Source organism: Rhineura floridana, chromosome 7 (genome assembly GCF_030035675.1).
Source record: "Rhineura floridana isolate rRhiFlo1 chromosome 7, rRhiFlo1.hap2, whole genome shotgun sequence".
Classification (NCBI taxonomy): domain Eukaryota; kingdom Metazoa; phylum Chordata; class Lepidosauria; order Squamata; family Rhineuridae; genus Rhineura; species Rhineura floridana.
In genome coordinates, this window is record NC_084486.1 from 72,594,403 (window position 1) to 72,606,652 (window position 12,250).

At 43.7% G+C, this 12,250-nt stretch overlaps 1 protein-coding gene across 8 annotated transcripts in view; it reads right to left on the reverse strand.

Annotated features, from left to right (window-relative positions):
* The window catches only part of ATRNL1 (attractin like 1), a 1,089,767-nt gene that overhangs the window by 950,301 nt on the left and 127,216 nt on the right, over window positions 1-12,250 (reverse strand). For all 8 annotated transcript variants that reach the window (XM_061635905.1, XM_061635908.1, XM_061635909.1 and 5 more), the window contains exons 4-5: window positions 9,778-9,906; window positions 4,318-4,526 (exon numbers count right to left, since the gene is read on the reverse strand). In XM_061635905.1, coding sequence (XP_061491889.1) covers window positions 4,318-4,526; window positions 9,778-9,906 — 338 coding nt within the window. The remainder of the gene's footprint in view (window positions 1-4,317; window positions 4,527-9,777; window positions 9,907-12,250) is intronic.

Sequence of the window (12,250 nt, forward strand, 5' to 3'; positions counted from 1 at the left end):
ACCTATGTCTTTACCTGCCTCACAACTGAGGCTGCATATGATGTCATGTGTGGTGTAGGTGGTTGTGTTTTGGTGAAAATTGACTAATTTGGCCTGTGATTTCCAACTATTGTTTTACGCTGTGCTAACACAGAGACTACAACAAAAGACATAATAATACATGCAGCATTTTAGTCAATCAGCACACAATTTCCTATACAAACACAATCCAATAAAATTTGCTATTTCAATCAAACATCAGCAGTTGACCCTGCAGTAGTTTCTGAACCAGGAGCCTAAGGAACAGAAGGTAGAGTCTGTATATCCATCACAAAACTCAGGACAAAAAAAAGGAGGGGGGGAGGAATTGCAGCAAACACATCCATAGCTTGTAGATGGGGTATTTTTCTTTGTAAATTACTGAGCTCTGAGGTTGACAATGAGGTCGCTGTGGGCACTGTGATACCCTTGAGGACTTTCCTGCTCAAGTCCTGCTTTCTGGCTTCACATAGGCATCTGATTGTCCACTGTGAGAACAGGATGCTGGACTAGATGCACCATTTGCCTAATCCGGCATGCTCTTCTTATGTTCCCACCTAGTATCTACAAAGTATCTGAGCCCCACCCCTCACTGGCCCTTTTGTCACAAGGATGTAATACTCTTTTCTACTTCCTCTTTTACCTCTATGTGCTTTTCAAGGCTGATCTGTACCTAAACTGCTGATCTGGGCCCTGACTCCTGAGCAGCTGGAGGGAAGGTGGAGCAATCTGGGAGATTGGGCACAGAGAGGGTGTTGCCTATGGCACCCTCTCAAAATTACAAATCTGCCCATATGTCCAAACAGGGTTGGCAACCCTGACCCAACTATTCATTGTGTGCCATATTACCTATGATAAATCTACTATATGAAGTGGATATTATTTCATGTCTGAGCTGGCCATTATGCAATTCAGAGACAGAAGAGTAGGAAAGCACTGAAAACACTTGGGCACAAATATCTGGATTTCTTAGCACCACCCCCACCCCCATTTTTGAGTAGAGACTGGAAAGGCCATTCAGTGTCTTTCTTCTTCACACTATTGCTGAAGTGCAGAGCCTTTCAATAATGGAGGGCACACTGGTATCAGGATGGCTGAGCAGAGAAAGGCTGCATTTCCCTCCACTCTTTCAGTGTATCCCCATTTTTGGACATAGCAATTCTGATCCATATTAGACAGTAAACTAAGGATTGCTAAACACAAAAACCTTTAATGGAGAGCATTACCATGAATATTTAGTTATCAGATCAGAACTGTCTTTTTGTTTTTAGAATAACTTTTTTGAAGAAACCTGAATAATACTTTTATTATCTGTTACAGCCCCGATTTCTATATTAGCTGTTCATTCCAAAGCATCCACCAGATGTCGCAATTGCTCAGTAAAACACAATATAGTACTGAATATTCTCTTTATTCTCTGTACTAAAAGGTTTGGACTAACCATTAACACCTTATTATAGCCTAGGAATGAATAGGATGTCTGGACTATTTTATATTTGTGCCTTGTTCCTTTTTTAGTAGGCAGTGATTAAACTAAAAATTATTCAATGGATACTTTTCACCTGGCAAGTAATATGGTAATATGCCAAAACCCTTCATGAAGCAACTCTGCAGATAAATATTAAAACTTATCCACCAAAACACACTCCTGGTCCCAGTAACTTGCAAAGAGATGTTGCCCTGTTTTCACTGGTCTTCGTACCCTGGTCATAAAATAGTTTGTTCCCTCCATATCTCCTCAATCCATCTTCAGTTGCACAGCGAATCCCTGGAAAAATGAAGCTTGAATTCATCACCCATCAGCTAATTGATGGTGACTTCATGACTGCTGGTCAGAAGGGCTTCAAAGCACTATTACAGGGCTCTTTTCAAGCCCTGCATGGTGTTTTGAAGTCCTGACAGTCATCACCTGACATTATTGTGATGTCTATTAATTGACAGGTGGGTGGCATTCATGGTCTCACCATAGATCCAGCTCCCCAGCAATCTGGCTTTCAAGGGAAGGTAGAATAACTCGTATTCTCCACCCCACCAACTGTTCCAGTCTCTCACCAAAAAGCAAGCCTATCCATGGCTAGTCACCCATGTGAAGAGACCTCACCCTCGTCATACCCCACAGGAGCAACCCAAAAGGGAAACCTCCCTTCTCTGGTGTCACCCATTGGGCTGGGCCACCAGGATCAATGGTAGACTCACAATAAATAGGCTTCCCCCTTGGAAATAAACCATAGCAAAATTCTTGTTCTTCATGGACAGGGCTACTTGGCCAAACCTCCTGGCTCCTCCAACAAGCTGCTGTTCTCCAGATGGAGCATAAGAACATAAGAACATAAGAAGAGCCTGCTGGATCAGGCCAGTGGCCCATCTAGTCCAGCATCCTGTTCTCACAGTGGCCAACCAGGTGCCTGGGGGAAGCCCGCAAGCAGGACCCGAGTGCAAGAACACTCTCCCCACCTGAGGCTTCCGGAAACTGGTTTTCAGAAGCATGCTGCCTCTGACTAGGGTGGCACAGCACAGCCATCACGGCTAGTAGCCATTGATAGCCCTGTCCTCCATGAATTTGTCTAATCTTCTTTTAAAGCCGTCCAAGCTGGTGGCCATTACTGCATCTTGTGGGAGCAAATTCCATAGTTTAACTATGCGCTGAGCAGGCAAGTGCTGAAGAAGCTATGGTTGGTATCTACCTCCCAGCCAGCAACAATCCTGCTACCTGCATCCTCTGCACAATTCTGCACTAGCTGCAACTTCCAAACCATCATCAAAGGCAACCCCATATATAATGCATTACAATAAGTGAATCTGGAGGTTACTAAAGCATGGATCACTATGACCAGGTTATCCCTATCCAGGAAATGCCGCAGCTGACAAACCAGCTGAAGCTGGTGTTCAGAGCCACCAAGGACACAGATGATCAAGGAGCACCCCCAAGCAATGCACCTATTCCTTCAAGGAGAGTGCAATCCCATCCAGCACTAGTTGCACACCCAATTGCCAGTCTCAGGAACCAACCACCCACAGTGCCTCCATCTTGTCAGGATTCAGCTTCAGTTTACTCATTACCAAATCCAGATAGTAGTTCAGCACCTCCACAGCTTCACCTGATTCAAATGACCAGGAAAAATAGAGCCCGGTATGATCAGCATACTAATGACAGCTCCCTCCAAAGCCCCATAGGCTTTCACCCAGCAACTTCATATTGATGTTAAGGAGCCCGAGGGATAAGAAGGAACCTTGTATGATTCAACAGCTCAAATGACATGGGGTCAAGCAGAAATTCCCCAATGCTATTTTCTGAAGCCATCCCTGTGGTACAAGGGAAACCACTGCATCACCATGGCTCCCAACCCCAACCTGCAGAGCTAGGAATAGCTACCATTCAATCTTCCAAATCCAGTGGGAGGTTCTTAATAAGTGGTTTCACAACAATCACCTTCATGTCATTTCAACATCAGGATTTAAGCCCCTAACATTGCTAGTCAAGTAGGTTCAGGTCCACTGCAGAAGCTGCTGCTTCAAAGCTTGGGAGCTTCCACCAAGACAATACCACGATACCACCTAACTTCTCATAGTTACACAGAAGTGTAGGCTTCAACCGTGAACACAGCAGTATATCAGAGTCCAATGGATAATGGCTAAGGCATTATCCATGTAAGTGCAATATGTTTGAAAGACACCTGCCAATTAAAAGCAAGATTCTGTAGTAGGGCATTGTAGAAGCATGATCAAGGAGCAATGACCTGTAATTTATGCAGGGGAGCAAAACACATGTTAAGAGCCACCGGGGTGTTTATTAGTATAAAGGAAAAAAAGGAAACAGAAGAGAGGTACTTACTATATTCCAAAGGTGCCATTAAAGTAGTTGTATATGAAACAGAAGACTCCCTAACTTAAAAGGAGTTGGATTGCACAAGCAGCAAGCTTTAGGAAATTTATTTAAATGTTTAGTCTGACCCATCTTGAGACAAAAGGATAAGTAGTGATAATTTAAAACAGAAATATCCTGGATGTTTTTTCTTAATTAACGTTATTTGCTATTTAATTTAATTTTTGTACAATGTATTGCTTTATCAATGTATTGCTTTATTGATGTATTGCCTTGTTGATGTATTTTTATATTTGTGTTTACTTTTTCTGTAAGCCGCCTTGAAGGCCGTTTGCCCAAAAGGCAGGGTATAAATAAACATTAACATTAAAAAAAAATAGAAGCCATGGACATGTCAAGTTTATGAATTGGATCACTAGCCAATTCATAGTTCAGTAATAAGGCAGCAGCTTTCAGAAAATATTTTTCCAACTCACCTTGCCAGCTGTCATTGCACACACAGAGTTTCTCTCCAGTCAAATCACAGTAGCCATGATCTGGACTTCCACAGTTAGCTTTACAATAAGGGATGTCACAGGCTTCTCCCTTCCAATATTTGTCACACTCGCAATACACCTGGTTTGGAATGGAACTACTAGTTGTACACTTTCCATGCCCTGAGCAATTATTGGGACATGAATTAATTCTGTAATGAGGAAGAGCAGAAGAAAGGAAATGTAGAAATTACATGTGGATTCTCAAGCCTTCATAATTACAAAAATTTCATTTCATGAAATAGGCGATAAGAAAATAGTTTCTAACAGCAACCTTCAAACTTCTTATGTCATTATTATCTCTTGGAAGTCAAATAGAGCTATCTAATGGCTATTCAAATACAAAATTAGAATCGGAAACCAATTATATTATGATAAGCAAAATACCAAAAGGTCATCACAAATTATGCTTCTATATGTCTACCATAGTTACTTATTCTTCTGTTATAAAATTAGACCTAGATGGGCAAGTGTGAATAAGCAAGAGAAACATGGACAAAATAAATACACTTCTTTTTTAGTTGAAAACTAACATGACTCCAGTTTTGCTGGATTTCATCATTTCTACTTCACTGCAAACAAAGCAGTGATTTTTCAGGATTTTTTTTCTGGATTTTTCTTCCATGGCTTTCCATGCAAGAAATTTATAATATTTGATGTATTCTTAGCACTACATCATTTTAATGCTAGCTTTTAAATTGTCCTTTGAAAAGTACACAAAATTATTATATTCAAAGAAATAAAATAATGTATGTTTAATGAGCTAAGAGCCAGAATATTAATCTCTTACCAATATTAGCAATCTTACTCTTCAGTCTGGTAAGGGGAACAAATCTATTCCAAGCCTACAGGTGAATACAGACAACTGTAAAGTGCTAGCAGATCTCAAAGCAAAGGATCCCAGTACGTTGGCTCCGGCACCTTACTTACTATGCCTCTAGAGCAGGTGTGGGTAACTTTTGGCCCTCCAGATGTTGCTGAACTACAACTCCCATCATCCCATTGCCCATGCTTGTTCAGCAACATCTGGGAGGGCCAAAGATTCCGCACACCTGCTTTAGAGCACTGTTTCTACAAGAAGACTGGTAGACCAAGTTCTCAGCTTCACCAACACTATCTAGGTTCCAGTAGCCGCCCTTCTGAGCTTCTGGTCACTGACCCCAATGGTCAATCCCAGCACCCCTTGCCTTATAAAGAACTGGCCTCAGAGGTTGCTCTTCAGTCCAAGCAACCTGTTTCTAGGATGGAGGATTTTGCCATCTGTGACTTCTGCCAGTTATCTGATTACATACCTGCTTCTGATCATTTGCCTTCTCTAAAATCCAGCTCCTGTCTGTCTAGGATTACAATTCTGCCTCCAGCCCACTTGAATTGAAAGCCAGCTCTCCAGAGTCCCAGAACTCCATTGCTTAGAGCTGGAACCCACTGAAGCCCAACACTGACTTTTTACCAAGTGGTAACTTTTGTATGCATAGAACTGGTTGACAGCAGAATTCTATCAAGAACTGGGAATTTTTTACCACAAACGCACACAACAGAAATCTTCAGAAACAAGGGACTGGTAAAAATTCTCCTGATAACTTAGCAGGTTATTACAAATAATTTACCAAGTATTTACACACACACACTATGATAAGTCACTACTTGGTAAAGAGCATCAGCTAAGATGGGTGTGGTACTTCTAACTTGTTCCTATGAGATGCTCAGGAAGACTGGAATTGAAAGTATGCTGTGTTGTTCACCTTCAACCGCTAAGTTCAAGCCTGAGCTATTTATTTATTTATTTATTAAATTTATTGGTCGCCCATCTGGCTGGTTTACCAGCCACTCTGGGCGACGTACAACATAAAAACATATAATTCACATTAAAACCTTAAAATTCCAACAATAACACTAAAACCTAACCTGCCTCAAAAGCCTGCCTGAAGAGCCACATCTGGTAACATCTTTTAAAGAAGGAAGTAGGCACAAAAGGTCTCTCTCTACTCTTCAAAAGGCAGCAGATACAGATGCAGGCAGATATAAAAAGGTCACACATATTAACTGCCTAGCAATCTGCTCGGTGTAGCATAAGTTTATAACCCTAGGTAACAGCCCCACTCCAAGAGTTGTTCCAACCTAGTGACTGTCTTATCACCCTTCCCAAGTTGTTTGTATCTACTCAAGGTCTACGTACATTACCTATACACAATGTATTGACCTAATTTGTTCATAACATATTAAAATATTTTTGTTCCACCTGATTTAAGAGATATCTCACAATAAATTGTTCTATAGTTTTATAAATCAACAACTCAGTCACAGAGGAACACAATATTCTTACTAATTGCATTCCTGAAAAAACCCTTACCTGACTGCAATAATAATAATAATAAATTTTATTTCTAGGCCGCCTATCTGGCCGCACAAGCGGCCACTCTAGGCGGCGTACAAGATCAAGTAAAATACAACATACAAACTACATAAAAACCCAAGAACTACAATATAAAACAAAACCGAACCCACCCATAGCTAAAACCAATAAAATTAGGCTACCCCAGGGATCTTGTAGGCCTGCCTGAATAGCCAGGTTTTCAAGGCTTGGCAAAAACTTGGCAGGGAGGGGGCATGGTGAAGATCATAAGGGAGAGAGTTCCAGAGGGTGGGGGCCACGATTGAAAATGCCCTCTCTCTGGTCCGCACCAGTCTAGCTGTTTTGACTGGTGGGACCGAGAGAAGGTCTTGAGTGGCTGATCTAGTCAGGCGGCATATTTGTTGATGCTGGAGGCATTCCTTCAGATAAGCTGGGCCGAGACCGTATAGGGCTTTAAAGGTTAGTACCAACACCTTGAATTGGGCCCAGTAAACAACTGGTAACCAGTGTAGATCTTGTAACACCGGAGTGATGTGATCGCGGCGACGGCTGTTCGTAATCAAACGTGCCACCGCATTCTGTACCAGCTGCAGTTTCTGGACCGTTTTCAAGGGTAACCCAACGTAGAGCGCATTACAGTAGTCTAAGCGAGAGGAGACCAGGGCATGTACTACCCATGGGAGAAGATGGACAGGCAGATAGGGTCGCAGCCTCTGTATTAGATGTAATTGAAACCAAGCTGCCCGGCTCACTGCCAAAACCTGAGCCTCCATGGACAGCTGGGAATCAAGGATGACCCCGAGGCTGCGGACCTGGTCCTTCAGGGGCAGTTTTACCCCATTGAGCACCAGGTCTAAAGCTCCTAATCTTTTTCTGTCTCCCACGAGCAGTACCTCGGTCTTGTCAGGGTTTAGCTTCAGCCTATTTCCTCCCATCCATTCACTTACTGACTCCAGGCACTTGGAAATGGTCTCCACAGCCAACTCTGGCGAGGACTTAAACAAGAGATAGAGCTGGGTGTCATCCGCATATTGGTGGCACCGCAGCCCAAATCTCCTGATGATGGCTCCCAGCGGCTTTACATAGATGTTGAATAGCATGGGGGCAAGGATAGAACCCTGTGGCACACCACAATTGAGAGGCCAAGGGTCCGAGACCTTATCCCCCAATGCCACCCGTTGATGTCTGTCTGAGAGATAGGAACAGAACCACCGTAGAACAGTGCCCCCTATTCCCATTCTCTCCAGACGATCTAAAAGAATACCGTGGTCGACGGTATCGAAAGCCGCTGAGAGATCCAGGAGGACGAGGAATGCATGTTCTCCTTTATCCAACGCCCTCCTTAAATCATCCACCATAGCGACCAAAGCTGTTTCAGTTCCATGACCAGTCCTGAAGCCAGACTGGAATGGATCCAGATAATCTGCTTCATCCAAGTGTGTCTTTAACTGTTCGGCCACCACTCGCTCAATGACCTTGCCCAAGAATGGAAGATTAGAAACTGGGTGAAAGTTGTTTAAATTTTGGGGATCCAAGGAGGACTTTTTCAGAATGGGCTTTATTACCACCTCCTTGAGGGCTAATGGCACCACACCTTCTTCTAAAGAAGCATTCACCACTGCCTTGATCCCTTTGCTCAGTTTCTCTTTACAGCCCAAAATGAGCCATGTAGGGCAAGGATCAAACAAGCAAGTGGTTGGCTTCACAGTAGAGAGCACCTTGTCCACTTCCTCAGAGGGAAGAGGCTGAAACCGATCCCACCAGACCGGAATGCAACTGGCCGACTCTGGCACACTTCCTGTATCCACGGCATACGGAATCGCACTCTTTAGGCGCTCAATTTTATCAGCAAAGTGTTTAGCAAATATGTCACAGGAGGCTTTAGAAAGTTCCATGGGTTCCTGCACAACTGGACCGACCAGGCTTCGGACAACTTGGAACAACCTCCTGGGACAACACTCTGCGGATGCAATAGAGGCAGCAAAGAAATTCCTCTTTGCTGCCTTCGTTGCCACTTGGTAGGCTGCAATTGCTGCTCTAACCAGTGTCCGATCGTCTTCAGAGTGCGATTTCTGCCACCGGCGCTCTAGTCGTCTCACCTCCTGTCTCAGACCCCGCAACCGTGGAGTATACCAGGGCGCAGTCTGAGTTCTATTCAGGGGGAGAGGACGTTTCGGAGCCACCCGGTCAATTGCCCTGGTGATCTCCCTATTCCACTCCATCACCAGGGTTTCGACCGGGCGACCTTCAGACAACTCCAAATTCCCCAGTGCATTCAGGAATCCCTTAGGCTCCATCAGGCGCCTGGGACGGACCATTCTAATAGGTCCCTGTCCCCTGCGGAGGGTGTGCGGCAATGAGAGATCTATATTTACCAGATAGTGATCTGACCATGACACGGGGTTAACAACAACAGCCCCTATTTTCAGAGCACTTCCATCCCCTCCCGAGACAAACACAAGGTCAAGAGCATGACCGGCTACATGGGTGGGCCCCGTATTACTAAGGTGCAGTTCCCAGGAAGTCATGGTTTCCAAGAAATCCCGAGGAGCTCCTGTGAGAGCTGCCTCAGCGTGCAGGTTAAAATCCCCCAAAACCACTAGGTTAGGGGACAGAGCCCGCACATCCGCAACAACCTCAAGCACCTCGGTCAGGGAGTCTGCTGTGCAGCGGGGTGGGCGGTACACAAGCAGAATTCCTAAACTGCCCTTTGGGCCCAACCTCCAGTACATGCAGTCAACAAACGTGGTCTCGTGGAGAGGAGGTCTGGTAAAAATCAAAGACTCCCGATAGATAATTGCCACACCCCCTCCCCGCCTACCAACCCTTGGCTGCTGCGCATACTGGAACCCGGCCGGACACATGGCCCCAAGCACCGGGGCTGAGGCCTCGTCCAGCCAAGTTTCCGTGATGCACAACAGGTCTGCGAATCACCTTAACCTTACAAATCTCAATTTGCATAAGATTACTTCAAATATTATTATCCCCACAACTTATTTACTAAGAGCACTATATCTCTGCTAATTAATAACCAACAAAATGATACTTACGAGTAAAAAATATTAAATCCTGTTAGATTATATGCAGCATCACTAAAAAAGTGTAGCAATGCATAGCCAGATGTAGTAATTACTTCAGGCACAGTTTCATTTCCACGTACTTCAGGAACTATAAGACCACTGCAAAAGATTAAACATAAAAGGTTCACATAACAATAACATCACAAATAAAAGTTAGGGATTTGAATAATCATGTGAGCACTCAGCACCATTTGGAAACACTTCAGAACTTTATCCCACTGCACTGACTGAAGCAGAGTGTAAAAGGTACAGAAACTCATGAGAACGTGTTGTTTAAATTTTAAAAGTCTATCTCAAATTTCTATGCATTGCCATTTAAATATAAGGAAAGTTCTTCAAAACTTTTTCAAAAATACTGATTGGTATGAAAATATTAAATGATCGATTACAGTGCATTGTTGTTGTTATAAGCTTTCAAACTGATTTCGACTTATAGTGACCTCCAATAGCATCTGTCATAAACCACCCTGTTCAGATCTTGTAAGTTCAGGTCTGTGGCTTCCTTTATGGAATCAATCCATCTCTTGTTTGGTCTTCCTCTTTTTCTACTCCCTTCTGTTTTTCCCAGCATTATGGTCTTTTCTAGTGAATCATATCTTCTCATGATGTGTCCAAAGTATGATAACCTCAGTTTCATCATTTTAGCTTCTAGTGATAGCTCTGGTTTAATTTGTTCTAATACCCAATTATTTGTCTTTTTCGAGGTCCATGGTATTGGCAAAGCTCTCCTCCAACACCACATTTCAAATAAGTTCATTTTTTCTCTTATCCACTTTTTTCACTGTCTAACTTTCACATCCATACACAGAGTCCGGAATACCATGGTCTGAATGATCCTGACTTTAGTGTTCAGTGATACATCTTTGCATTTGAGGACCTGGCTTTGACCCAGTGGCATCATTAGTCACAGCACTACTTGTACTTGTCCGTTGTTCTTCCTCAGTACCTCGTTGAGTGCCATCTGACCTGGGGGTCTCATCTTCCAGCACTATCTCGTGTTGCATTGGATACTCTGTTCATAGAGTTTTCATGGTGAGAGGTATTCAGGGGTGCTTTACCAGTGCCTTCCTCCAAGTCTGGATGCATCTTAGTCTGGTGTCTCAGCTTTGACAATTCTGCCTTGGGTGCCCCTGCTAGTAGTCTAGCCTCTTGGTCTAGACTACTGATGACATTGCTCTCAGCTTCTTCAACACTCTCAAACCCCCTCACCACATTTAAATGTGCATCCTAGTGGAGGAAGCAAAAGCTGGGCAATGATCCCACTACCTCTTGCATAGAAAAGCAGTACTCACTCTGTCCTAAATAAAGAAGGAAATGCCTGGAACCAATAACAAGAATTTCACACTGTAAGTGTAGAATAATAATGAAGTAACTTGTAATTATATATACTCCGCTTTAGGGATCCATATATAAATTGAGGTGGGGGCAGAGAAACAACTCCATGCCAGCCATAGTCCAAGTAATGGAGAAGCATTAGAGTAGTGACAGCACAAATAAATCCAAGATGAACAAGCCAGCTTAGTTTATGCCAATCAGGAGAGATTCCAGAGAGGGGAAGAGAAGAGAAAGAATAGCATTGACTAGAATGTTCAGCAAGGCCTAAAATAGCATTCTAAGAATAAGAGTCTGTGATTGTTGCTATTAAACAGAAAATTAAATTTCACCCAACAATATGGCAAATGTCGTTAAAACTGGTTTGTGAAGTAGGAACAGAAATTCAAAACCCTCCTTTATACTGTCCCTAACCATAGAAACTTGTCCACTTTCTATTTGTTTATTTCAAAATGTAATTAGCTGACTTGGACACAATAATTATATATAATTATAAAGAGGTGGAAGAATTGGGCAGGATGGGAGAATGGGGTACACGGAAGACATTAAACTTTAAAAACAATGGGTTCACTCAAGAACAGACTGAAACAGAACTTGCGGAAGAGGAGAGGTGGAGTACCTCCAGGCCACAGGCCTAATTAAATCCAGCAAGCCTCCTATTTGGCTCATGAGGCCATTTTAGCCAAACCACCCCACCTGCTCTCCTCGGCAGGTAAAGACACAACACCCTGCAGAAAGAGGTTTGTATGCATCACCTGCAAAGCCCTGGAACAAGTCTCACTCCGCCCGCCCAAGGGGATCCTGGATGGGCAGTACGCATTTGCGGCATGGGGTTTGAAGCCCAGGCCGCCATTTGAAGGAAGGGCAGCGGTTGAGCATCGTGTGTCAAGCTGCATCAAGGGGAGGGGCGGCTTTAGGCTATTTAAGCCTGTGCCACCCTCCTTACCTTCCTCTCAGCTTTGCAACTGAGAAGCAGAAGCAGAGAGGATCAACGGCATCGGAGCTGGTCGTGGCAGCCATTTTGATTCAGCTGCACGTGGTCGGCACCATTTTATGCGGCGCAGCAGCGGCGGCCTGTTTCAGCAGGCCTATTCCAGCCTGTCCCTGATTG